Here is a 26,078-nt window from a genome sequence, read left to right on the forward strand (position 1 = left end):
AGGAAAAAGGAGGGAGGCCGGCAAAGCCGCAGGAGACATTCTGTACAATTCCAAGGAACAGAGGAGCCTTTAGACAGGCAACTGCCATCCCCTGAAACCCGAGAGCTGGTGGTGTGCCCGGCCCGCCCTCAGGTGCTGGAAACAGAGCTGCCCTAGACCCACTGGCCCCGGGTTCTCCCTCCCCGCAGGGGCCTTCCCCGGCCAAGCCCGTGGGCACGTTGTGCTCGGGTACCAGAGGCCCTCAGGCGGCCTGCGCTGGAACTGCCACCAAGAAGGCTGCCCTGCCAGTGTTCTTTGCCCACAGGGCAGGCCCAGAGTCCTTCTAGAAACTAGAGGGAAGGGAGTAGCTGCCGGTGCTAGGAAACGCCCCTCGCTTGCCCTGAGTGGCACCAGTGGAGCATGCAGGAATAGGGGGTAGCAGGCAAAATGAGTGACAGGAAGTCACTAGAGGGATGGTCAATCTTAACTGTGGTTGCACAGTGCAGTAGACTCTGAGGAGATTGTTTCCAGGGCAACCCCGGCCATCCGTGGTCAGTTTCTCCATGGAGGCTGCTCAACACATATCATCTGGGGTGTGCCAAGAATTTCCATCTGAATTTCTGTCACTGGATCACCACCACCCACTACCACCCCTGCTCCTACGACTCTTTTTGGTTATAGTCATAGTAAGAGGTGTCCTTCAAACAAGATTTTGGATACCCAGGTCACCTACTGGTCTCTGGATGCAGCTTGAATGACCATGTGAAGGACCAGCACACATTTAGAGATGAGAAGCAAGGATCCCTGCCTGGCAGCTACTTCCTGTGGGCTACTCGGGAGCCACGGTGTGAGTGTTGGCATTGTTCTGGTCCTTCACAGAGGGCTCAGTCTCTGATTCAAGCAGGGTATGCCACATGTCTGATGGATGGACAGAATGAATAAAGCTGGTATCTGATGACTTCTGGCCTCATTTGAATTTCCTAGCATAAGGGCAGTAGCCCAGGAATGGAGTTGGGTGGCGGGGAGGTGGTTTGTGGCTCACCTGTCATCTTGTGTGTTTGAGTCCCTGGAAGGCAGAGTTAGGAGAAATTTGGAATGTTTTCTGTGACTCACCCATAGAAGATGTGCCTTCTGCTGGCCTCACCTACCTAGGTGGTCCCAGCATATAAGCTGTGAGGGTTGCAGAAGCACATGGGCCTTGGTGTAAACCCCAGATCTGCCCTTTAATAGCTATTGGCCTGGAGCCAATCCTAACAACCCAGTGCTTTGATAGAAGTAAAGCTGTGCCACCGGGCAGGAGAGACAGTAGAGCTGGGAAGGCCTTGCATACAGCTGATCAGGTTTGATCCCCAGCACCCCATAGAGTTCCCCGATTCCCACCTGGAGTGATCCCTGAGCATAGAGCCAGGACTAAACCCTAAACACCAGTGAGTATGGCTCTAAAACAAATACAGAACAAAAAAGCTATGTCGTCCAGTAATCGGGAATGAAGAGAGAGGGTGGGAAAGACCCCTCAATGGGCTGCAGGACAGGCTTCGCATATAGGCTGCCTGATTGGATCCAGGCACTATACAGTCCCCCAAGCACCACCAGGAGTGACACACAAGCGAAGAGCTGGTAGTAGCCCTGAGCACCACAGGGTGTGGCCCAACAACCAAAACAAAACAAAACAAAACAGAGGGTAGACTTGGGTTTAGCTCAGTCAGCATTTCTCAACAATGGGTCATCTGGGTCCCTGTGAACTCCAAGAGAGACCAAGGGGAACACAGGCAAAAGTCACATCAACGGGGGTCACAGGAAGGGAACATGGTCAGAAGCAGGACCACAGGTGGAAAAAGGTTGAGAAACACTGTTCTAAGATACAGTTTACAATCTGCTTAGCATTAGACAAATGTGACTTCTATAAGTCTTGGATTTTTTATTTGTTTTTATGTCACACCCGGCAGTAGTCAGGGGCTACTCCTGGCTCCGTGCTCAGGAATCACTCCTGGAGGTGCTCGGGGGACCATATGCAGTGCTGAGGATCTAATCGGAGTCAGTCATGTGCCAGGCAAGGGCCTCCTATCTCTCTGGCCCAATCTTGTCTTTCTTGTCTTGAGACTTATTAGGATTGTGACAACTGTAGCACTGTAGCACTGTCCTCCTGTTGTTCATTGATTTGCTCCAGCAGGCCCAGTAACATTGTGAGACTTGTTACTGTGTTTGGCATATTGAATACATCACGGGGAGCTTGCCAGGCTTTGCCTTGTGGGCGAGATACTCTCGGTAGCTTGCCAGGCTCTCCAAGAGGGGTGGAGGAATTGAACACAGGTTGGCCCTATCGGCCGCATGCAAGGCAAATGCCCTACCCACTGTGCTATCGCTCCAGCCCTGTGACAACTAAATTAGATAATTCAAATAAAGTAAGTATATAATAAACACTCAACAAGTGGAAACTATTGTTATCAAAGTATTTTGCTATTAACTACTCTATTGTTTGTTGCCAAGATGGAGAGAGAATATATTTGTGTGGATTTGTGTGGTGTTCTTGATCTGGTGATCCACCTCCCCTTCCCAGACCCTGATCTGCCTCTTCTCTATGCTGTAGTTTCCTCCCGCTAAATCTTTCCTGTGTGTCATCCCCTTTGAAATAAACTTTCATGAACTAAGGTCAGCATCAGCAGTCTATGGTTCTAAGGTAGAAATAAAACCTGTTTGATGTCTTCAGAGGCCCAGGGTTCATCTGTGCCCTTGGGGAGCATGTATGTGAACAATTAGTTGCCTTCGAGAGACCATATCACTACTTCTGCTGTCTAACTCAGACCATAGTTGCCTGGCTGGCCCATAATCAAGGACAACAGGTCTGTGACAAGCTCTTGAGTTACTCTGTAGCAGGAAGAATTTATGGTAGATTTAATGAGTTTCATATTTGAGCTAGCAGGGGTGGAGAGGTAGTATAACAGGTATACCATACACACAGCTGACCCAAGTTCAATCCTTGGCACCCCATATGCCGTTCTTAACCCCACCAGAAGTGATCCCTGAGCACAGAACTAGGAGTAAGCCCTGATTACCGCTGAATGTGGCCTCCAAAACATATAGGATCTAACCTGATCAACTTTGTTGATCATATTCCGCAATGTGAGCCTATTGTTTATGGGGCCCTGATACTGTGATTATGTTGATAGATCTTCAGAACTCTTCCTCCTCCATTCAGACCTAAAGAGACCTTTATCCATGAAATTAAGAGAGCATTTTGCTCGAAGGCCAAAGTCAATGGTGCTCAAAAACTACTCTTATCTCTGTGTGGAAAGAACTGTTCACACTATCAGGAATTGAACCTCAGACCTCCCACATGGAAAGTCTGCAGGCTGTCCAGTGAGCTATCCTGCTGGATCATAGTGCTTTTAGTATTGTTCTCTATTTAAAGATGTGGCTCCTCTGTATTCCTCAGCCCCAGACAGGGGCTTTTTGTAACCCTTGTGGAGCAGGAAACTGTTTGGAGAAGTGCTTGCAGAAACCACAGGAAGCATTTTAGTGTTTCTTTCTTTCTTGCCATTAAGCTCCTTTTTTTTGTTTGTTTGTTTTGAGGCCACACCAGGCAGTGTTCAGGACTCACTCCTGACTCTACAATCAGGAATAACTCCTGGTGGTGCTCAGGGGATCATATAAGGTACCCAGGATCGAACCCAGTCAGCTGCATGCAAGGCAAGTGTCTTACCCTCTGTGCTATCTCTCCAGTCCTGTTACTTCTTTCTATCATTCATTCATATATCAGAAGATAAGCAAGCCAGAAAGAGGGAATGATATAAAATACAACTGTTTTTATCAAAGAGGTCAGTGTAGCTGAAAAAAAAATCATGAAACCAGATAAAGGCAGACAGAGATGGTTGCTCTAGAGCAGAGTTAAAGGGTTTCACACACCAGAGGCACGTGTTTCGGGGCAGAGGTGGGTAGGGTTATAAGTGGAAAACTACAGAGGGAAAAATGTGGGCTTTAATTTTGACTTGAGGGGCCATGAAAGTATAAGAGGAGGAATTCCAGGAAGGACTAATCACCGGTCAAGAAGGAAATTTTAAGCTATTAGGAAAGCTTGAGCTTTGAACAGTTTTGCCAAAGTAGAGCAAAGTGAAGTGAGGAAGGCATGGAGCAGCTCCTAAGGGGCCTTGTAAGCCGCATTAAGAACTTGGCTGTCCCAAGATGGTGCTCATGTGGATCTGGATGGCTCCTGCTACTGGCAACAGGGAAAGAAGCAGACCAGTAGCTAATGCCTGACACACAGCGGGAACTGCTGAGAACCTGAATTCAAGGGTCAGTGGAATTAGTACAGACGGTTTTGTGGTCTGTTTTTAGCCTCCCTCCCCACTTGCTTATGTGTCTGCTGGTGAGATGGCTCAAAGCCTCAGACACTTGCCTGGTTCCTGCCAAGTACTAGAGTTCCACCTGGTCTTCAAATACCGCAGAGGTCCTCAAATTCAACTCGTCCCTCAACACTCGCTTCCTCCTCTCCCCATTCTAATTTAGTATTTTAAGTCTCATTCCTTTCCCTTGAATTTTGTTCCTCACGTCTGTGTCCTCTGCTCAGCATCAAACCTGTTTCCTGTTCAAGCTTGGAGTTCCATTGGGGACATGGCGGGGAGAAGGTGGAGGTCACTAAGTTAGCCAAGAGTCTCTGGATATAAACAAATCGTCGTTACTGACAACAGTATTAATAACAATAACTAATAATTGATAGGATTGTCGGTAAAATAGAAGCATAAGGGAGAAATCCCGATTGGTTGCCTCCAGGAGCGGAGCCGAGGCGGGGAATGGGGCGGGGCCTCAGCCTGGACCGGCGGGGAGGGGCGGGGCCTAAGGCTGGGCCGGCAAGGAAATGGGCGGGGCCTCGGCCTTGACCGGCAGGGAGGGGTGGGGCCTCAGCTTGAGCGGAGGCGCCAGGGAAAGAGTTTTACCTAGAGTCCAAGGGATAGTCTCCCACTGCGTCGGTAGAAGCTGAGGGCTGGTTCAGTTTGGGAGGGAGAGGGCTGAGAACAGACCTCCTGCTGCCGCCGCTGCGGGTTTCTAACCTCCGCAGGGACCTGGTGGGGCGGGACTAGGGGCGGAGCTTTCAGTCCCAGTACTAGGGTTTTTGTCCCTGACTGGCGAGACGGACCCGGGGGCGTGTCCGGGGGCGGGCCCTGAGGCGGGCCCGGGGGCGGTCCTGCTTTGCTTTTGACAGCTCCCTCCCGCACTGCCTGCTGCAGCCCAGCGAGTCCCGTGGGTCGGAGAACCCGTGGCCCCACTCTCCGCGCGTCCCCGTCCCCCCGTGGCCCTGGCCTCGGCCATGAAGCGCATCTTCTCCTGCTCCAGCTCACAGGTGGCGGTAGGTGCCAAATTGGGAAGATGGGCAATGGGGCAGGGGTCTAGCCCCTAGGTGACAGAAGTCTTGAGTCCCATCTCCATGCGCCACCGCCTTTTTTCTCGACCAGTCTTCCCAGCTCTCCCGCTTCTGCAGTCCTGTCTCCCCTAGACCCTGTACCCCGGCTCCGATTTGCCTTTCTAACTCTGTCCTCCTTCCCCTCTGCCCTTTTTTGTACTCAAAACTGACAGCCCCAACTTCTGGTACGTTTCCTGCAGTCCCTACCCGCTCCTGAAGATTCTGTACTCATGTTCTGCTTGGTGCAGAGCTGTCTCCCAAACACCTGCGCAGTCCCCAAACCTGAGCAGAACCGAGATGCATTTCTTCTCTCATGATCCCATTTCCCAGACCAGACTTGTCCTCACAATCCTGCCCCACACTTTCTCCCATTTGCCTTCCCCAACCCCTCTGTTCAGAGTCCCCTCTTAGAGGAGGAGCCCCTGATGTCTTCTCCTCCAGGCACTTCCACTCCTGTTCTCTCTCCATCACCCGGGCCCTCCAAACCTCACCCAGCCATTCCACACGTCTTTCCACTCAACACTCCCACAACAGCTGTCCCCCCCACCCCCCATTCTTCCCATTCTCCCCTTCAACCTCTGCCCAGAGTTCTCCTGTGTCTCTCTTCCCCTTTGCCTGGACCTCCATCTGCCTGCTCTCTGTGGGTTAATCTCATAGCCAGGCCAGGCTGACAGGCGCGGCCAGAGAGGTATGGTCTGGCCGCTCCCCAGAGAGCTGGGTGAGTTCCTGCAGAATCCACCCCAGCCAGTTCACTGCAGTTTCTCCTCATCAGACTGGTTCTTGGGCCCATCTAACCACTTACTCCCCAGAATCTTCCTGAGCCTTAAGCCCTTAAGCCCTCACCCATTCTGTTCTCTGTTTCCTTGGAGAGGGGGAAGGTGATGATGAGGGAAGAAGGGATGGGGGGACTCATGGGGAGAGTCCTCCATAGACATCACTTGACTGCCCCAGTTCTCTTGGAAGGAAGCACAAGGAAGGTGATTACAGAAAGTGGTGACTCAGGGAGTCTGCAGCTTCTCCTCTAAAGATCTCTTGCAGATCCCCGTCCCTGGATGGAGCTTTCTGTAGAGACTGGGTTGCGCTCACGGAGAAGTGATTGTGGCCCCTTTTGCAGCAACACTGCTTGGCCTGACTTGCCCTTTGTGGCCTCGCTCATAAGCCAAGAGGGGAGTGCTCAGCTCATTCTGCAAGTCACAGACACCTGCAAGGGAGATATATGAGGCAAGAGCAGGGACTCGTTGAAGCCTGTCCTTGTCCCACTTACATCTGCTTCTCAGCTGAGTTTCCACACCTCCAGCAACCAATCAAAAGGCACTTATGGAGTGACTACCTGAGGTACCAGAAACTGAGCTGGCCAGACTCTGCCTGATTTCACTGTGATTTTTTTCTATTCATGTGAACTCTTCCCTAGTTACTGAATGTACTCCACATTGCCCTTTCCCTGGGGTTGGTCGAGTCTTCTCTCTTCCTAGGAATGGGGAGACTATCTGCTGCCTCTCCAATCCAATCCTTGGTCAGTATCTCCTTTCTAAGGTGCTAGAGTGGGTACTGGACTGAATATCAGAATTTGAAAGCAAACCACTGTCCTCCCCCCACCTCCAGAGAGAGGTTTGACCATAAAGACTTTGCATGAATTCTGAACTCTCTTTAGTGTAACAACATTATAGAAAGTGCACTGGAAGAGATTTAGAGCTAAATGGGAAAAAAGTCAGGTTATGATCACAGAAATCTTGAAAATAGGCCAGTCCCAGCTGTTAATTGTTTCCTCATGAGCTTCTCATGAGCTTCTCATGAGATTCTTCAGCTCCCTGGGTGGCTAAGGACTCTGGACCTGTTTGACAGAGAAGCATGTGGCTGTCTTCCTGGTCACTCCCACAGTCTGACTTTCCAGTCATGCTGGAAGATTAGCCTGCGCAGCCCCTCTCGCTCCCCTGGGTCTGGAGCCAGCGCCCTGCACCCTGAGACTGAGATGCAGATGGAAAATTTAGTGATTACTTTCAAAGTAATCTAAGCTATCCAGAATCAGAAAGATCAGCAAAACAAGCAAAAAATCTGGCTCCTATAAACTCGTTTTAGCTCAGCCAAGCAGAGGACGCCTTGTGGATCACAATGTGTCAGCCCACCCTCACTACCACAGAAAATAGCTTTGGACAGTTGGCACCATATGAGCTCAGAGAAATGTCAATGGCAAAGAGAGATGGAAAGTCAGCCCCTGGCTCCCCAGGGCAGGCTTTCCGTTCCATCTCCTGCCCTCCAGCAGTAGCCACTCTTTCTCTCTTAAGTTGTTTCATCTTGATGGAATGCTCAGGCACACAGCCAGAGACAAGGAGAGGCTGCTATTATTTCTACAAAAGCCCCCTAATCTTAGCTACAGAAACACAAAGATGATACTTGTTTATGAGTCTACTGATTAATTTGCTGATCACTCCCTGGAATCTCTGATGGGAACCCAGTGCCTCTGTTCCAAAGCACTGGGATGAACAATGGATCACATCTTGAAATTTGAAAGTGTTACTTTGAACATCTTCACCCAGTTCTGTTGAATTTTGACCATGAAGAATTTCCATCCATGGGTCAGAGAGATGGTATAATGGTAAAGGTTCATGCATTGTATGCAGCCAACTCTGGTTTGATTCCCTACTCAGTACCAGATGGTCCCTAAGCATCACAGGTTGAAGCCTGGAGGTCTTCTGAGCACATATGAGTATGACCTCAAGCCACATTAGCAGCACTGCATCCTGGGTCCTCAGACTGAGCCACAGGCCCAGTTGACCAAGAACTGAGAACCCCTGAGCCTCTTGAGTACTACTTGGGAAACCCCTAGAAAAAGAGGATCTCTAGTCACTCTCAATTCTAGAATTACAAGAGTATAGGGAGTAGACTGGGTGATCATAGATCTAGCTAGAAATGACGTATGCTAAGAAGCACCTTTACCATCTTCATACGTTGTCTGCTCTGTCTTGGCTGATTACAGGTGTGATCCCTTCCTTACATGCCCCTAGGTGGAGAATTCTGGGCCCTTTCAGAAATATTCAAACTCTGCCCAGTAAGGCTAGGAAGAGTGGGTATTTGAAGTGATATTTATTCTGCACCTACTATGTGACAGAAATTATGTTAGTTTTTTCATTGTTTCTTGGTGTGTGTGGGATCAAACCCAGGGCCTCACAATTGCCAGACAAGCAATGTACCACTATGCTATATCCCCAGCTATGTATTATTATTATTATTGTAGCACTGTCCTCCCATTGTTCATCAATTTACTTGAGCGGGCCCAGTAATGTCTCCATTGTGAGACTTGTTGTTACTGTTTTTGGCATATCGAATACGTCATGGGTAGCTTGTCAGGCTTTCCTGTATGGGTGGGATACTCTCGGTGGCTTGCCAGGCTCTCTGAGAGGGGTGGAGGAATCGAACCTGGGTTGGCCGAGTGCAAGGCAAATGCCCTATCTGCTGTGTTATCGCTCCAGCCCATTATTATTATTATTATCATTATTATTATTATTATCATTATTATTATTATTATTATTATTATTATTATTGTTAGGGCTGGAGCGATAGCACAGCGGGTAGGGCATCTGCCTTGCACGCAGCCAACATGGCCGACCCGAGTTCGATTCCTCCGCCCCTCTCGGAGAGCCCGGCAAGCTACCGAGAGTATTCGATATGCCAGACACAGTAACAACAAAGTCTCCAATGGAGACGTTACTGGGCCCGCTCGAGCAAATCGATGATCAACAGGAAGGCCTTTACTTTACTTTACTATTATTATTGTTTGGGGGCCATACCTGGCAGTGGTCAGGGATTACTCCTGGCTCTGTGCTTGGGGATCACTCCTGGCAGGGTGCAGGGGACCATAGGTAGTCCTGGGGTTTGGGCCATGTGCAAAGCAAATGCCCTGCCTGCCATAATATTACTCTAGTTCCTCTTTATTGTTTCTTAAATCAAATAATCAGTTTTGGTTTAAGGCCATGTGCAGTGGTGCTGAGAAGCCATGTGGTATGGGGTTTATAATTGCTGTGTAATTCCTAGCCCAATGCTGGGGGCTGAGTATGCCCTCTCACGTGTGAGCCATGTACTCTGTCTCTAGCCATACTCATTGCATCCATCTCTGAAATCAGGATTTTATTTATTTATAAATTTGGATTTGGGGGACATGCCTGGCAATGCTGGGGAGCTACTCCTGGCTGTGTGTTCAGGTATTACTCCTGGAAGTGCTTGGGAGACCATATGCCATGCTGAGTATCGAACCTGGGTCAACTGCTTTAACACTTTGTACTATCTTTCCAGCCCTAGAATCATGAATTTATTTATTCAATTTGGTTTTAGGGGGTAACACACACCTAGTGATATTCAGAGCTTACTCTTGGCTCTGTGCTCAGGAATCACTGCTGACAGGGCTGGGGGACCATATATCAGGGATCTAGTGAGAGTCAGACACCTCCAAGGCAAGAGTCTTCACCCCTGTACAATCTCTCTGGCACCCCCCCCCAAATCAGGATTTTAGATAGAAGATTTCAGTTGAGTTTGGCTGATAGCAGTGCCACGGGGTGGCAGAGGTGTAATTCGAATGCTTTGCTTTTCCCTAGGGCTTCTTGGTTCCCAAGAGATGTGGTTAATGTATTCTTAACTCCTTGGCATCTGTTGATATGTGGGGGAATTGTTTTGCTTATTTTGTCCCTTGAGAACCAACATGTTGGAGAGTCTTCACACAGGGAGTAGACTCAAAGCAGGAGATTTTGCCCTAGAGGCAATCTTAAACTATTTAGAAGCCAGGAAGTGTATTCAGAGCTCAGTCACAGTGGTTTCTGGTGGGAAGAACTAGAATTGGGCATCAGGGTTCTAATCTCATTTGTTTTCTTTTTCTTTTTAGGGGGAGGGGTAGGCCTCATCTAAGGATGCTCAATTGTAGTTCCTGACTTTGCACTCAGAAATTACTCTGGGCAGGCTTAGGGGACCATATGGAGGGCTGGGGATGCAATGTGCAAGGCAAGCTCCCTATCTGCTGTACTATGGGTCTGGCCTCTCTAGTCTCATTTTTAACCTCTATTTTGTGTTGTGACCCTGGTCAATGATTTTACCTCAGTGTGCGTCAGGTTCTTCCTTTATCAGGCAGATAAAAGAATATCCTCCCTCCCTGACATCTACTTCCATAGCACTGAAAGCAAAAGACTTACAAGAACTTTCCAGGGGCATCTTCTTAGAATTCACCTACCCCAGATAAGTTTATGGTTGACCCATTGAAGATCTTTCCTACTTTTGATGAACAGTTTTCCCTGGCTGTGTAAATAGTATCCAAGTTATTTGGCTTCTGTGGACGCCATTTTCCCTATCTCCTCCCAAGCCTCTTGTTGAGATGACACCTCATAAAAGCAACCTCCACCACTTCCTGTTTTGTCCCAAGGATGGCATACACTGGCATGACTCTTGATAGTTCACAGAGAGCTTCTATATACATTAGCTCATTTAACACTCATAGCACGATGAGGTAGTCATTATTTCCCATACTTTATAGATGAGGATACAGGTTAGAGGTGTTTAATATGGCTTTACTCTAGGTCACATTGATGAGAAAGTAGTAGAACTACACCATGACACAGGCCTACTGACCAACTCTTCACCTGTGACCCTTTTCCCCATATAGCAGTCTTCTTTTGGGGAGAACACATCTGGTGATGCTCAGGGGCTACTCCTGGTTCTGCACTCAGGAATCATTCCTGGTGATGCTTGGGAAACCATATGGGATTCCAGGAATCAAACCCAGGTCAGCCATATGCAAGGCAAACTCTCTAGTCACTTTATTATCACTCCAGCCCCCATACTACAGGTTTTTATTATTATTTTTATAATAACTAGTTTTGGAGTCACACTAGTCAGTGCTCAGGGCTTACTCCTGGCTCTGCACTCAGGGATCCCTCCTAGTGGGGTCAGGGGAACTTATGGGGTGCTGCAAATTTAACCCCTATGGCCACTGTACTAACTCTCTGGGCCCAAGAGCAAAGTTTTGTTTGGTTATGTTTTGGGGCCACATCCAACAGTCTTCAGGGGTTATTCTTGGTACTGGGATCAAGGGACCTTTATGTGGTACTGGGGGTTGAAGGAGTGTTAGCTGTGTGCCAGGCAAGGGATTTACCCACGGTCCTATCTCTCTGCCTGCCACACGTGCTGCAGTTTAAAAAAAATTTTTTTTCATCTCTTTTCCATTCCTTTCCCATTTCTGGATCAAAGCAGGCTTTTTGTGTGTGTGTGCTTTCAACCCTGGGTGTTTCCAGGGTTCTCTCTTTCACGCCCTGTGATACTTCAATTATTGTAATTACCCCACCACCCGCAAAACTCTAGCTGGAGCAATAGAACAATGCTGGCCCAGGTGTGGCTGTTGTCTGGGACAGCTGCTCCCGGCCAGGAACACAGGAGGGAGTGGTAGCAGGAGGAGGGGAGGCCGCGTCCTCTGGGTGGCAGAGATCCCATCTGCCCTTTGCTTGCTGGAACCAAGGCAGGAAGATCAACAAGTCACAGGACACAGGCACAGAAGAGAGAACAGAAACTGCTTCAAGGTCAGACAGACAGTACAGCTGGTAGGGTGTTTGCCTTGCATGGGGCTGATCTGAGTTCGATTCCTGGCATCCCATATGGTCCCCCAGCACTGCCAGGAGTGCATAGCCAGAAGTAAACCCTAAGCATCGCCAGGTGTACCTCATTCTCCCCCCCAAAAAAAAAATAAAGAAGAAAATAGAAAAAGAAAGGAAGAATGAAGGAAACTTTGCCTCCTCAAAGCCAGTGGGGCCCACCATCAGTTGGCAGAGATGGAAAATGCGGGGCAACATTCAGACTCGAGGTGGAGCTCATACACAGTGGACAGAGCTGGGAGGGCCCAGCATTCAGACTCAAGATGGGTCCCACAAACAGTGGGCAGAGATGGAGGGCCAGAATTCAGACTTACAGCTGTAACCTAGAGCTAGCATTTTGGTTTGTGACATACTGAGGCACAGTGGCAGGGAGGGGAGAGGAGTGGTGAGTCCTGCAGGAGGAACCTGTGTGGGTCCTACTAGAGAGCTGAAGAGGAAGGAGTCATGCAGGGGCTTCCTGGCCCCACTCACAGGGACCATGAAGCAGTTGTGTGGGGTCCTGTACTCGCAGTCTCCATTAGGATTTCTCTCTCAGTGACACAATCACCTTTGGCTCCAGGCCTGTGTCATAGAAGCTTATCCCTGGCAGCTGTTCCTGGTGGAATACCAGTTGGAGAACATCTGGTTCATGGAGAATGAAGCCATCCAGGGGGACACTGAAAGATCCTAGATATCCTCTCCTCTACTTGCCCTCCTCATGTCTCCCTCTGTGCTTTCTCTACGGCACCCGTGTGTGGCTACAAACCAGGTGGAGCGATGGAACCGCCGTGACCAGAAGCTGCTGGAGGCCGTGCAACGGGGGGATGTGGGACGCGTGGCAGCCCTGGCCTCCAGGAAGTCAGCCCGACCCACCAAGCTGGACCCCAGTGGCCAGTCCCCGTAAGTCCATCCCCCCCGCACCCACCCTCAATGTGCTTCCTTCTGGAAGGTCCCAGTCCAGTTAACGATGGGGACAACAACAGCCTCCACGTCAGGGCCCTTTGTCTGAGTCAGCAAACACTCCAGAATGTTCTTCCATGGGCCGTACAAAAGAATGAAGAAGGTATTGTCCCTGGATTCCAGCCACTTCGCAGCTCAGACCAACAATACTGATGAGAACAGGACACAAAGGGTCAGAGAGACAGGATGGGTGCAAGCACACAGTACCCTTGCATCCTGCTTCCCTGTTCGATTGCGGCACTACATAGGGTTCCCTGAGACTCACCAGACATGATCTCCTGTGTGGCCCAAATCCCCCCAAACAAACAAACATACAAACAAACAAACAAACAAACCAAAACAAGACACAGTACCTGCCTTAGAAAGAAACAAAAAAACTAGTTTTCCCAGGAGAGCAGTTTCCTGCACTCGTTGGGACTTACCAATGGGGGGCACTGAACCATTCACTGGTGACTAAGACTGCAGTGGGGCAGCCGGAAGGTGGTGCTTTCTGTTCCTCAAGAAGGGGATGTTCGGGGGCTGCTGATGAACCTGGTGGTGCTCAGGGCTTACTCCTGATTCTGTGCTCAGAGATCAGTCCCGGTGGGGACTAGGGGACCCTGCATGGTGCCAGGGGTGTAAGACGAGCACCTTACCACTCTACTCTCTCTCTAGACCTGAATGATATTTTTTTTAGAAAAGAGGGGACAGGACAAATGCATTTGGGGACTTCTAGACTCCTATTTTTTTTCTTTGTTTTTTTGGTGACACTCTCCTGTGCTCAGGGTAGAATCAGCCCAGGGCCTCATACATGGATGCAGGACAAGTATCTGCCACTCATATCTTTTCTCATTACCCAGGTAGAAGGGAGACTGCCGGGGATCAGGAATGGAATGACAGTCTGCGAGTCTCTGGGTTAGCGAACAGTGGCATATTACCTCATCTCCACCTACATCAGCCTCCATACCCCCAGGCCTCTGCTCCCACTGACTGCCTCTTTCAGTGACACAGCCATACAGCTAAGGGGCCTGCATCAGAGTGTGAAGACTATGCATTCTCTGGGCAGCTGTCATTGGTCAAAATGGCTAGGGACCTGCAACTCTCATGTCTGTCTGTGCTGTCCCTGACTTCTCTGCACTCTGCAGGGCACACAGGTAGCAGAAGCTGCCCTCTCTACCTCTGAGGTTGGCTTTTGGGTGAGAAAGTATAGCAGGGCAGTGTTTCTAAGTGTCTCCCACAGGCCCGGTGACATAGGACAGAAAGAAGTCACTTGCCTTGCATGCAGCCAACTCCAGATTTGATCTCTGGCACTGCATAAGTTCCACCAAACCCCTGATCACAGAGTCAGTAGGAAGCCCTGAGCACTGCCAGGTGTGGCCCCCAAACAAACAAAAAACATTGTCCCACTAGCAAGAGAGGTGACTCACAGTGTTGGCACATGTGTGGCTCTCTGCATGCTTCAGCCCAGCATTACAAGGTCCCCTGAGCAGGTGCTTGCCTTGTACACAGCCAACCAGGGTTCAATTTGTGGCATCCACATGGTCCCCCCAAGCACTTCCAGGAGTAATTTCTGACTGCAGAAGTAGGAGTACTGCTGAGCACTGCTGAGTATGGCCCTAAAACCAAATAGTTAAGTAAAATTTCAAAAGAAAACAACAGCAACAAAAAAAGATTGTCCCACTTCTAGTTCCTTCATCCTTCTGCCTCTTCACTTGGATTCTGGCAGGTTCCATCTCGCAGCCTCCAAGGGCCTGACAGAATGTCTGATGCTGCTGCTGGCCAATGGGGCTGATATCAACAGCAAGAATGAGGATGGTGAGTCCAACCACTCGCATCACCCTGTCCAGCAGTGGTGGGGACCTGTGCTGGATCTGCTCCAACAATCACCCCAGCTTCTCTGCCTTCTTTCTAACGAATCTCCTGCTGGGGTTCCCCCACAGTCCAGGTCCACATCATCATCACTCCCTTCTCCACCCAGGGACAAGGCACTGGGGGAACAGGAATTTCTAGGGGAACAGGAATCCATAGCTGCAGCTTCTCTGTCTAATCTCCCTCTGATTATCTTGCGTCCAGGTGAGTCACTGACAAGCACAGGCCTTCCTCCCTCTCTCCCTCCTTCTCCTTTCAGGCAGCACCGCCTTGCACTTGGCTACCATCTCCTGCCAGCCTCAGTGTGTCAAGGTCCTGCTGCAGGTAAGAACCTTCCTAGTGTGCTGTGAGGGGCAGACATGGACCCAGAGTCTCCCAAACTTGTCTTGTAGTCCCAGGAAATGCTCGGTCAAGTGCATCCCTCTCATCTCCAATTAACATGAAGGGAATCATATATTCAAGGGCTCACGTGTGTATGAATGACAGCTCATGGGTGTGAGCACTAGCTTTAATGCTGCCCTTGATGGCAAATCACAAGACAGCGTGGCCAGCCAGCCACAGTCGAAGTATCCCTGTGGACACAAAAATCTCCACCGCCTAGCTGAAGTCCCAGAGTGCTGGGGAGGTGGGAGATGGCAGCGGGTTTCAATGAAGCACCATCCTGCTGTGGGTTGTGGTGGAGTGAGTTCATGGTGTAGGAAGCTGCTGCATCCAGGATGCATCCATCGCTCCTTTCTGCTTCCCTCTCTGGCTGTTTGCAGCACGGAGCCAATGAAGATGCTGTGGATGCAGAGAACCGAAGTCCACTGCACTGGGCAGGTGTGTGACAAGATGCGTGAAAGAGTTAGGAGGACACGGGGTATGAGGGCTGGGCCAGGACTGACTGCTAAGAGGGTCTGAGGAGGGGCCTCACTGCTTGCCACCAACTCTGCCTCTGCCCTCCCAGCCTCCTCAGGCTGTGCTTCCAGTGTGCTTCTGCTGTGTGACCATGAAGCTTTCCTGGACGTCCTGGATAATGTAAGTGCCGCGGCTGCTCCACCGGGTTTCATGCTGGTGGATTTTGTGTCCAGGGCTGGCTCTGCAGCAGGACCTCCTCATCCTCCTCCTCTTCCTCCCAGAGAGGAGAGAGGAAGTCTTGTCTCCTGACTCATGTTCTCAAATTTATTTGGCCTGATGCCTCCTTTTTCCAAAAAAATCCCTCAGTGTTCCCCAGGATATAAACTTTTTGCTGCTGTTGTTTAGCTTTTTTTGGGTCACACCAGGCGATGTTTAGGAGTTGCTCCTGGCTCTGCACTCAGAAATTACTCCTGGCCGTACTTGGGGGACCATATGGGATGCCAGGGATTAGACCTGGGTTGGCTGCATGGAAGGCAAATGCCCTATTTATTGTGCTATCACTCCGGCCCCCAGGATATACAGTTTCTTTAAACAAAAAGACAGAAAACATTCCTCTGCAAGTGCACCTGAGACATTACTACCACCCGCCCCTGCCCAGATCTGGACGTTCTAGTGCCCCCAGCTTAGAAAAAACTGAGGCATCCATTCCCCCACTTGGAGCCCACAGCCCACACTGACCCTCTTCTCTGGGAAAGGAGCAGGGAGTAGGGACTAGTAAGCCTGTGTGAGGCCTCTGGCTCATGAACCCCTTCCCACAATGTGTGCAGGACGGACGCACCCCGCTGATGATTGCCTCCCTGGGGGGTCACGCAGCGATCTGCTCACAACTGCTGCAGAGAGGTGCCCGCGTCAACGTCACTGACAAGGATGACAAGTGAGCCCCCAGACCCAGGCCCCGAAGGAGCTGCTAGGCAAAGAGTGCGTGTGCATGCTCACGTGTGTGTCTGTGTGTGAACACACATGTGCATGCTTGTGCATGCCTGTGTGCATCTCTGTGTGTGTGTGTGCTATGTGTGGGTACAGGAAGAAAGTGGGTCTGTGTACTTGAGAACTTCCTCCACATGGTGGGTCAGAAGATTCCCTGACGCATTTCTTGTTGGTGAGCTGAGCTGAGCCAGTTTTTCTTGGACTTTCAGGTTGAGCTGCCACCATCACGGTCTGTGTCGTGGCGATGACTCCAGAGTCGAATCTGAACCTCTGCTCCATTGGTTCCATTTATTCACTTTTAGTTTGTTTGTTTTTCCGAGCCACACCCAGCAATGCTCAGAGATTATTCCTGGCTCTGCACTCAGGAATTACTCCTGGCAGTGCTGGGAGGACCATATGGAATGCCAGGGATCAAACCCAGATTGGCTATGGGCGAGACAAATACCCTACCTCCTATACTATCGCTCCAGTCCTCCATTTACTCGCTTTCAAGCAATCTTCTAAGCAATGGAAGACTTACTTCTAATAACTCAGGTAGCAGCTTAAGACAGAATGCAAGTGGAAATGGTGGTCAGTTGGCTCCAATTGGTCCCTGGCTTTCTGAAGGCTGCAGCTCAAGACATGTCCTATGAAAAAGTCTGGTCTCATGCTTTCCCTCCATGCCTGTGGATCTGTGGGTCCCGGGAGCACGAAGAGCACAAAGCCTGTGAGTGTACTGCCTGGAAGCAGGACCCCAGGGCCTCACAGGGGTTGCCTAGTTCCCATCTCTCTCCCCTCCAGGTCGGCGCTGATCCTAGCCTGTGAGAGAGGCAGTGCAGAGGTGGCAGAACTGCTCCTGAGCCACGGGGCTGATGCAGGGGCCCTGGACAGCACTGGCCACGATGCTCTGCACTATGCCCTGCGCACACAGGACCAGGCGCTGTGGGGGCTGCTGCAGCAGGCTCTGGACCGGCGGCGGCGGGGAGGTAGTACTTGCTTCTACATCCTGGCTTCAAGAATCTCCTCAGCAGGCCGAGAGGTGCTGGAGGTGCTGAGTAGGAACTCGGCGTGCTGCACACCTAGCTTCAGTTCCCGGCCTTTCTGGCCCTTAGACCAGAGTCCTGAGATCAAAGCTAAGAGTAGCCCCTCAGTGCCTCTGGGTGTGACCCAAAAACTGAAAGCTGGAGGGAAGATTAAGAAAAAAAAAAACCCAAAGCAAAACTAGTTCCCCTAATGGTTGAGAATCCAAAAAAACTTCTTAGAATCCCATTTGTTCCCCTAGAAATAATCCATCTGACAAATAATTTTCAAGTTTAGTTATTTCTTGCCATGGTTACAAAAATATCTCAAATTCCTTCAAAACATGGTCACATCATTGTCTCTGCTGAAGGAAACTCTGGCCCGATAACCAGCATGACAGAGTTGTCCTTGTACAACCATTTGTGTGATTGCTGGTTGATCCCTCTTGCCCTCCCACACTGTTAGTCCCTCAGATGACAGACCAACTCCACCTTGCCTGCCACTCAAGTCCTGGTGCCCATGCCAGTGTTTGGCACAGTGTCGAGTGTGCGAACTAAAGAAAGAGTTAGTGGGTCTGGAGTGGCACTACAAGGGAAGGTGCTGGCCTTGCACATGGCTGAGCCAGGTTAGGTCCCAAGTACCACATATGGTCCCCTAAGCTCCACCAAGAGTGGTATCTGAGCCAACCACCTCCCTGCTCCCCACCCAAAGGGTCAGGTTCTCACACCCCTACCCGCCATCTTTTTCTACAGGTCAGGGGCTAGTTCAACACCCAGATGCTGCATCCAAGGTAAGACCTTAAGTGCTTCCTGGTTTTGCTCCTGCCCCCAGATAAGGTATCTCTGAGGGGTGACCCTGTGGCTGAGAGAATTGAATTCTGCTGGCTGGGACAAAGGTCACATAGTCTGAACCACACCCTCTGAGCGGGACCCTGAGTTTAGTCACTGGAACCATATGCCCTGTCCCCCAGCACTGCCGGCTGTAACCCTGGGAGCTCCCAAGCATAAATGAGGGTAGTCTCTACAAAAAATACATTTTCAGGTGCTGGTTCAATCCCTGGCATTCCATATGGTTGCCAAACACTGCTGGGAGTGATTCCTGAATGCGGAGTCAGGAGTAAACCCTGAGCATTGATGGGTGTGGCAAAAAAAAAAACTTAAAAAAAAAACACCAAACCCCCCATTTTCAGGGGCCTGGAGAGATAGTAAAGGGGTTAAGGTTAAGGTGCTTGCCTTGCTGGCAGCCGACCCAGTTTCCATCCCTAGCACCACATGGGGTCCCCCAAGCACTGCCAGGTGTACCCACCAACAAAACACATTTTAGGGACTGGGAAGAGAGCTGAAAGGACAACACAGGTTATGCAAGTGGGAGGCCCAGGTGCTATCCTAGGTACTACATGGTGGGGCAACCCCCAAGTACCAATAAGTGTGACCTAAAGACAGAAAAAAACAAAATAAAATCAAAGTTTAAAAAGATCCCAGAAGAGAGTGGCCAGGGAGATAGTCTCAGGGAATGAGGGTGTGCCTGGCACCTGACAGTCTGAGTTTAAGTCCGGGCACCGCCTGGTTCCCAAGCATAGCCTCCAGGAGCTCCAGGCAGAGTTGCCAGGAAAGGGCCTTCCAGGGAGTCCTAGGAGAGGAGAGAGTGGCCGGCAGCTCGGGAAGCATCACTGTTCTGTGTTTCACCTAGGCCTCTGCCTCTGAGCCTCAGGCTGGCTGCAGGCCTAAGAGTTCACGGAGAGCGGAGACCAACGCAGAGGAGCAGGGAGAGGAGGAGAGCCATGGCCCTTGCTTGGAGGAGTGGAGGAGCAAGTACGAAGAGGAGCAGAGGAAAGTGTCTCAGTTGGAGCAGGAGCTGGAGAGGAAGACAGAAGCGTGCAGGGCTCAGGCAGAAGCCTACGTGGGCCTAGAGAACCAGATACGAGAGCGAGCGCAAGAGCTGGGAAGCCTTTTATCCCGGGAGGCTGGAGCCGGGGATAGCCATGGCTGCAGTGACAGGCCTGGAGGGGATGGCATGGAACAGGGCAGCGGGCCGCTGGATCTTCTGGCTGAGCGCATACAGGAGCTGAAGAGGCAGCATCAGGCCACAGGGGCAGCTGCAACACCAGCCTTGACGGCGCACACTGCGGAGAATGCAGGCCCCCAGGAGAACCTACATCAGACCCGTGGCAAGGTCCGCCCGGAAGAAGAGGGATCGTTGCAGAGCCCAAGGTCTGAGACCCCCAGGGAAGTCACCGCACAGCCAGTGACTGCCCTGAGTCCTGAGCGCGCCCACCATGTGCGCACAGGTCAGGAGGGAAGAGCGCACGCCCCAGGGGCGGCCCCCGCAGTGGAGCCTGGGGGCTCCGCAGCCCTGAACCAGCTCCTGCTGCAGCTCCGGGAAGAGCTGGCGGCCGTCTGGCGAGAAAAGGAGGCTGCCCGGGGCGCGCTGTCCAGGTCGAGCCAGGAGGGAGCTGTGGGCAGCCCCAGGGCCGAAGCCGCCGCCGCAGCCTGGGAGAAGATGGAGGCGAGGCTGGAGCGGGTGCTGGCGAGGCTGGATCGGGCCAAGGCTGGGCTGCAGGCGAACGCTGAGGGGAAGGGAGCCACGGGAACCGTGGCGGAAGAAACCGAGGAGCGAGAGGACAGGGCCCCGGGGGTCCGCGGAGAGCCTCTGGGGGCGCCTGGAGCTGAGCACGGGCCTGGAGGAGGACTGGGCAAGGGGCAGCTGGAGAAGGAGGTGTCGGCGCTGAGGCTGAGCAACAGCAACTTGCTGGAGGAGCTTGGGGAGCTGGGGCGTGAGCGGCAGCGGCTGCAAGGGGAGCTGCGAGCCATGAGCCAACGGCTGCAGCGCGAGTTCGTGCCGAAGCCCGAGGCACAGGTTCAGCTCCAGCAGCTGCGGCAGAGCGTGGGGCTGCTGACGGACGAGCTGGCCACGGAGAAGGAGGCCACGGAGAAGTTGCGGGCGCGCCTGGCTTCGCAGAGCAGTGGGCTGCGGGGGCTCTGGGACTGCCTGCCACCCGACCTGGTGGGCTCGGGCCCCACGGCCGCCGAGCCCCTGCACCAGCTGCAGGCTTGCGTCCGCGCCCTGGTGCAAGGGCACCGCGAAGCCCAACAGGTGCTGGCGCGATTGCAGGAGGAAAACCAGCAGCTACGGGGCTTGTCTGGCCCTCAGGGAGATCCCGGAGCCTCCCCCGGGGCTGCGGCCGCGCCCCAGGTGGCCGCTCTGGAGCAAGACCTGGGCAAGCTGGAGGAAGAGCTGCGTGCGGTGCAGGCCACGATGCGCGGCAAGAGCCAGGAGATCGGGAAGCTGAAGCAGCTGCTCTACCAGGCCACCGAAGAGGTGGCGGAGCTGCGCGCGCGGGAGGCGGCCAGCCTGCGGCAGCACGAGAGGACACGGGGCTCTCTGGTGGCGCAGGCCCAGGCGTGGGGTCAGGAGCTGAAGGCGCTGCTGGAGAAGTACAACGCCGCCTGCCGGGAGCTGAGCCGCCTGCGCGCCGCGGCCGCCGACGAGCGCCGCGGGGCCGCCGAGCACGAGCGCCGCGCCGGGGAGCTGCGTGCGCGCTCCGAGCAGTTCGAGAAGACTGCGGCGGCGCTGCGCGACAAAGTGGAGCATCTGCTCGGGGCCTGCCGCGACAAGGAGGCCAAGGTGAGCGCGAGGCGCGGGCTCAGGACCTAGCCCAGACTTCGCGTGGTGCGAAGGACCGAGTCCGAGAAGAGAAAAGGCTTGAGTAGAAGGGACAAGTGGCCTGGCAGTAGAGCCTGGGATCGGGTGCAGGAGCAGGGGAATGGCCAGCCGCTGGAGCTCAGCGGGACAGCACGTGCCCTGCGTGTGGGAGGTCCTGGGTTGGATCCCCAGGACTGAGGAAGCAGGGTGTCCAGGTGATTGCTGCGAGGACGCTGGCTCGTTAGTTTATTGGGAAGACTGCTGGGGTTTTGCTCCACTGGACAGCAGGAAATGGCTCCTGAGCTCGGCCTGGATGGAGAGGTGGAGGTCAGGGAGGGGGAAAGGGGGAAGGAAGGAAGGAAGGAAGGAAGGAAGGCAGGGAGGGAAGGAAGGAAAGAAGGAAGGAAGGGAAGGAAGGAGAGAAGGAAGAAAGGAAAGAAGGAAACGAAGGAAAGGAGGGTGAGAAGGGAGGGAGGGAGGGAGGAAGGAAGGAAGAAAGGAAGGGAGGGAGGGAGGAAGGAAGAGAGGGCCACGGAGCTAGCTTCTATGGTCTGGAACTTGGGGTTCGGTCCTCAGCACCACATGCTACCCCAGCACTACTAGAGACCTGCTAAACTTGGAGCAGGGAAGTGGCCTCCAAGCATCACCAGGTGTGACCTTCCCCTAAAAAAGAGAGAAAGTAGACTAGGCAGGAGCCTAGAGCGCCCCTTTGCCCCCTCACTCACATCATTCTTCTTCACTATAACACGGGAATGACAATACATTGTTGTGTTGAATAATACATTGAATAAGGTGTCATATTTAACATACACAGACAGTTGTTGGCATATAAGTACCCAGGAAAAGTGCTTGGTAGGGTGTTTGCTTTGCACATAGTTGAACTGGATTTGTCCCAGGCACCCTGGATAGTTTCCCGGAGCCACTCTGAGTGCAGAGCCAGGACTAAGCCCTGAGCATGCTTGGGTGTGTCCCACAAACAAACAAACAAACAAACAGGTTAGCTGTTGTTATTATTCCTACTGCTGTTGTTCCTGTGACTGCTGGTTGTCATTAACTGTATATATGTCCCAACCTCACAAAGCACAAAAACTCCACTCAGGGTGACCTTCCCTATCACAGGCTGATGACAGAAGCAGAACAGGGACCCCCCCCCCCCACACACACACAGAGCTGAAATCACAGGCGGGGGTCCCAGAGGATCCTGGTTCAGATCATGAGTTCATCACTTGTTAGCAGCATGATTTTGACAAGTCATCCAATGTAGGGACCTTATCTACATCACGTGAACGAATTCTTGCCTGGGAAAAGCACTGCTCCTCTCACTAGAGCACTGTGTGGGGCAATGAAGGAGTCTCTGCAGGTCAGGCATCTGGCAGATTGCACTCCCAATACAGGAAGTGAAACCCAACCCCCAGGTGTCACTGTGGTGGGAAATGACTCAAGCCTGACGAAACCCCTTTCTTTCCCTCTGGCATCAGATCAAGGAGCTGTTGAAGAAGCTGGAGCAGCTCTCTGAGGAGGTCCTGGCAGTTAGGGGGGAGAATGCCCGCCTGACGCTGCAGCTGCAGGTTTGCTTTGGCCAGAGCAAAGGGTACAGGATGGGAGTAAGGAGTGTGAGGGAGGCCCCGGTAGGTAGGTGGGTGGAGGTTGTGGGCACAGCAGACCCCCTTAGTTCACCGTTTCCTGGACTTGGGGTCTCGGGGTGAGTGTGGGAGGGTGGGCACAAAGCCTCTTTTGGTGCTCGCTCCCAGGATTCCCAGAAGAATCATGAAGAGATCATCTCCACCTACAGGAACCATCTGCTGAATGCAGCTCAGGTGAGCATGGCAGAGATTTGGAGAAGGGAGAAACATAAAGCTGGGCCGGGGGGGCAGAACTGGAGCCCCTTCTCTCACCCACCCAAAACTTTTGTTCCTGAGATCTGGGCTTTGGATGAGAGAAGACTTTGGGACTCACCAGGTAGATGAAGAGAGATTCTGTATGAAAAAAAGGGGCAGAGGTGTTGGCTTCCTTTTTGATCTGTATAACTGCCTGATCTGCTCTAGGGCCTTCTCCTGTTCTGTATGGCTTTATTCACTTTCCTTTGGAGCCAGATTATCCCTCCTAGGCAGGAGAGAGAGTACAGTGGGTAGGGCGCTTGCTTTGCACACAACTGACCCAGGTTCAGTCGTGTGCTCAGCACCGCACAGGAATGATCCCTGAACACAGATCCAGGAGTAAACCCTGAGTACCACTGGCTGTGGCCTTTCCACAATTATTTCCAAGGAAGAGGTAGGTGGTTTGCTCCTTCATTAGTAATAACTACCAAGAATCAATCACCTATTGTGTACCAGGTGTTTGAACTCATATTCATAACTGTCATTCACAGCATGATCTTCCTTGTGAAGACTGGTCAGAAGGAGGTCAAACCTCAAAAATAAAGCACATAGTCAAACACATTCTACGATGCCTTAAGAGCTCTACCATGCCTGTCTCTCCCCAGTTTTTACTTTTCATCTTTTTCTTTCTTTCTTGCCACCTCTAGGGCTATATGGATCAGGAGGTATATAATATTCTACTGCGCATACTCAGCAAGCAGGAGGAGTGAGGTCGTCTGTGCCTCGAGGGAGATGGGATTTTTCTGCTGTAAGTTGCGAATTGGGGGTGATGTGGGAAGGCCCTGGGAGAAAGGACTTTGGGAAGGAGGTTGGAGGATGAATTTCAAGACTCCTTTGGCTGGTGATGGTGGTGGTGGTGGTGACTGGCACCCGTGAGTCCTGCGGGGCAGAGGGCTGGAGTCAGGACAGTTGAGAAGGCCAGGGGCAGGGGTTGGAGGAAAGAGAGTACAGAGATTAAGGCATTTGCCTTGCATGGGGCTGGCCTGGATTCAGTTCCCAGCAAGTACCACATTTGGCCACCCAAACAGTGGGAGATGAGCTCGTGGTGCAAAGCTGTTCTCTAACTTAGACTCTGAAGACACCAAGGTCTCACTTTGGCTCCTGCACCAGAGGATAGCTACTCTAGCCCATCTCCTCTCCCCTATGAAAGTGACACCTTCTCCAGTCCAGATGAATGAGGCCCTCCCCACCCCCCCCCAACATCTGGGCATGTGTGGGAGGAGACAGAGATCTGCCAGTGTGTGCATTTCATCCTTTAATATTCTTCTTTCAGAAAGTAAGAGGCTCCCTGGTTGCCAAGACCCCATCAGGCCCTGGTGCTGGGGAATTGACCTCTAGGGGTGTCATAGGGGTGGACCCCAGAATGAAGACCTGAGCCTGAGAGCTGGAATCAAGACGTGTGCCACAGGAGGTGTGGATGCCAGCGCCTGGGCAATAAAGCCGGAGGCAGGATGGTGTCTGTCTGATCTGTCGGAGGGGAGTAGGGGAGGAAATCTGAAGTCAGCTGCTTTCAAACCTTTATTATGGTCCATGGCATATGTTTTAGTCCTGTGTGTGCATACCTGAAATAATAATAATCCTTATTATTCCTATTTTATGCCATTATATACTACTAAAAGATACTGGTCACCAAGAAAAAGCTACAAAGAAGTGAAGAAGTCAAGAAAAAAACCCAAAAGAACAAACTATAAACAAAGGAAAAATACTAGTGTCAACACATTCACTAGTGGGTCAAGTCCTACAGTCTAAAAAACAGCCCCCCCTTTTTTTCCACTTGTTTTTCGGGTCACAGCAGTGGTGCTCAGGTCTTATTCCTGTCTCTGTGCTTGGGGATCACTCCTGGTAGCCTGGGGGGAGGGGGTTGGGGGACAGACCATATGGGATCCTGGGATTAAGCCCAGGCTGGTCATGTATAAGACAAACATCCTGCTCGCTGTACTACTGCTCCAGTCCTAAAACAGCCCTTTTGAAAATGGGGAGTAACACTCTTTTATTTTCTCAAACCCATCTCTGAAGGGCCTATTTACACAGCTCTCATTTTTCTCATTTCTACTGGGATTCCTGAATCCATGTTATTTTTTAAAGAGCAAGCTTAAACTAGGCAACTAGATTTGTGACACAAGTCAAAAGACATCTGATTTCTGAAGAAGGAATGACTACTCAGAGCTGGATTCTGCTCTCCTGCTTAGTTCTCAGATTGTCCCCCCTCCCCCAAAAGTCCCTTTTGGCCACTTCCCCAGAGCTCCTCCCCTTCCTGCTGTCCACCCTCCTCCCTCCCCCACTGCGAGGTGAGAGCGAGGCTGAGTCCCTCGGGTTTGGCCCCACGAGGTCCCTCCCACTGCCTTGGCCCAGCCGGCTGTCGGGTGACGCAGGGTCAGCCACGAGGTTTGGCAGCGTCGGCAGGAAGGGCTGGGAGGATGGGGGGGGGGGGGGAGGAGCTGCCTTGGAAGCTGGGGCCGCACCAGGGCAGCAAAGCCAGGCCGCTGGGAAAGCAGCTACAGAGATGGGGTCCAGCCAAGGGGAGGGTCTTCCTGGAGGCCTTTATGGCTGAAGAAGGCTCTGTTTGAAGGCTGTGAGGATTAGAGAGGAGGGACTGAAGGAGAGGGGCAGAGAAAGAGTCATAGAAATGTCCAAATGGTTTCTGCTAAGGGGAACAGAACTTCCTTTTCCTTCCTGATCTTGAAGCTGCAAAGAATATAAATGTTGCACCACTCACATATGTAAGCTGTGTGGTATGGAAGAATGAAGTAAGTGCCTGGAACAGGGTGGGGAGAAGGGAGACAGTTTGGAGACGCTTATGCATTAGCTAGGAAAAAGTCTTGGGGCCTGCTAAGGCTCCTGGAAGCTGATCTCAGGATATCCTCGCCAGTGATGGTGGGAAGAGGGAAGGTCAATGTTAACACAGGCAGCCTTCCTGGGCTCTGGTCTCTGTAAACCATTTCCCTCGACACA

General features: G+C 51.8%; 1 protein-coding gene across 1 annotated transcript; it reads left to right on the forward strand.

Moving 5' to 3' along the window:
• The first annotated feature begins 5,181 nt into the window (after positions 1-5,181).
• Positions 5,182-24,712, forward strand: ANKRD35 (ankyrin repeat domain 35). The gene is made up of 14 exons (XM_056123055.1): positions 5,182-5,320; positions 12,746-12,876; positions 14,642-14,730; positions 15,044-15,108; positions 15,546-15,603; positions 15,731-15,801; positions 16,449-16,555; positions 17,389-17,573; positions 18,360-18,397; positions 19,297-21,231; positions 22,728-22,817; positions 23,001-23,066; positions 23,774-23,874; positions 24,400-24,712. Exons 1-13 carry the CDS (start codon positions 5,282-5,284, stop codon positions 23,834-23,836), a joined length of 2,937 nt encoding a protein of 978 aa, XP_055979030.1. The 5' UTR covers positions 5,182-5,281; the 3' UTR covers positions 23,837-23,874; positions 24,400-24,712.
• Positions 24,713-26,078: the final 1,366 nt, after the last annotated feature.

Source organism: Sorex fumeus, unplaced genomic scaffold, assembly GCF_029834395.1.
Source record: "Sorex fumeus unplaced genomic scaffold, SorFum_2.1 ptg000047l, whole genome shotgun sequence".
NCBI lineage: Eukaryota > Metazoa > Chordata > Mammalia > Eulipotyphla > Soricidae > Sorex > Sorex fumeus.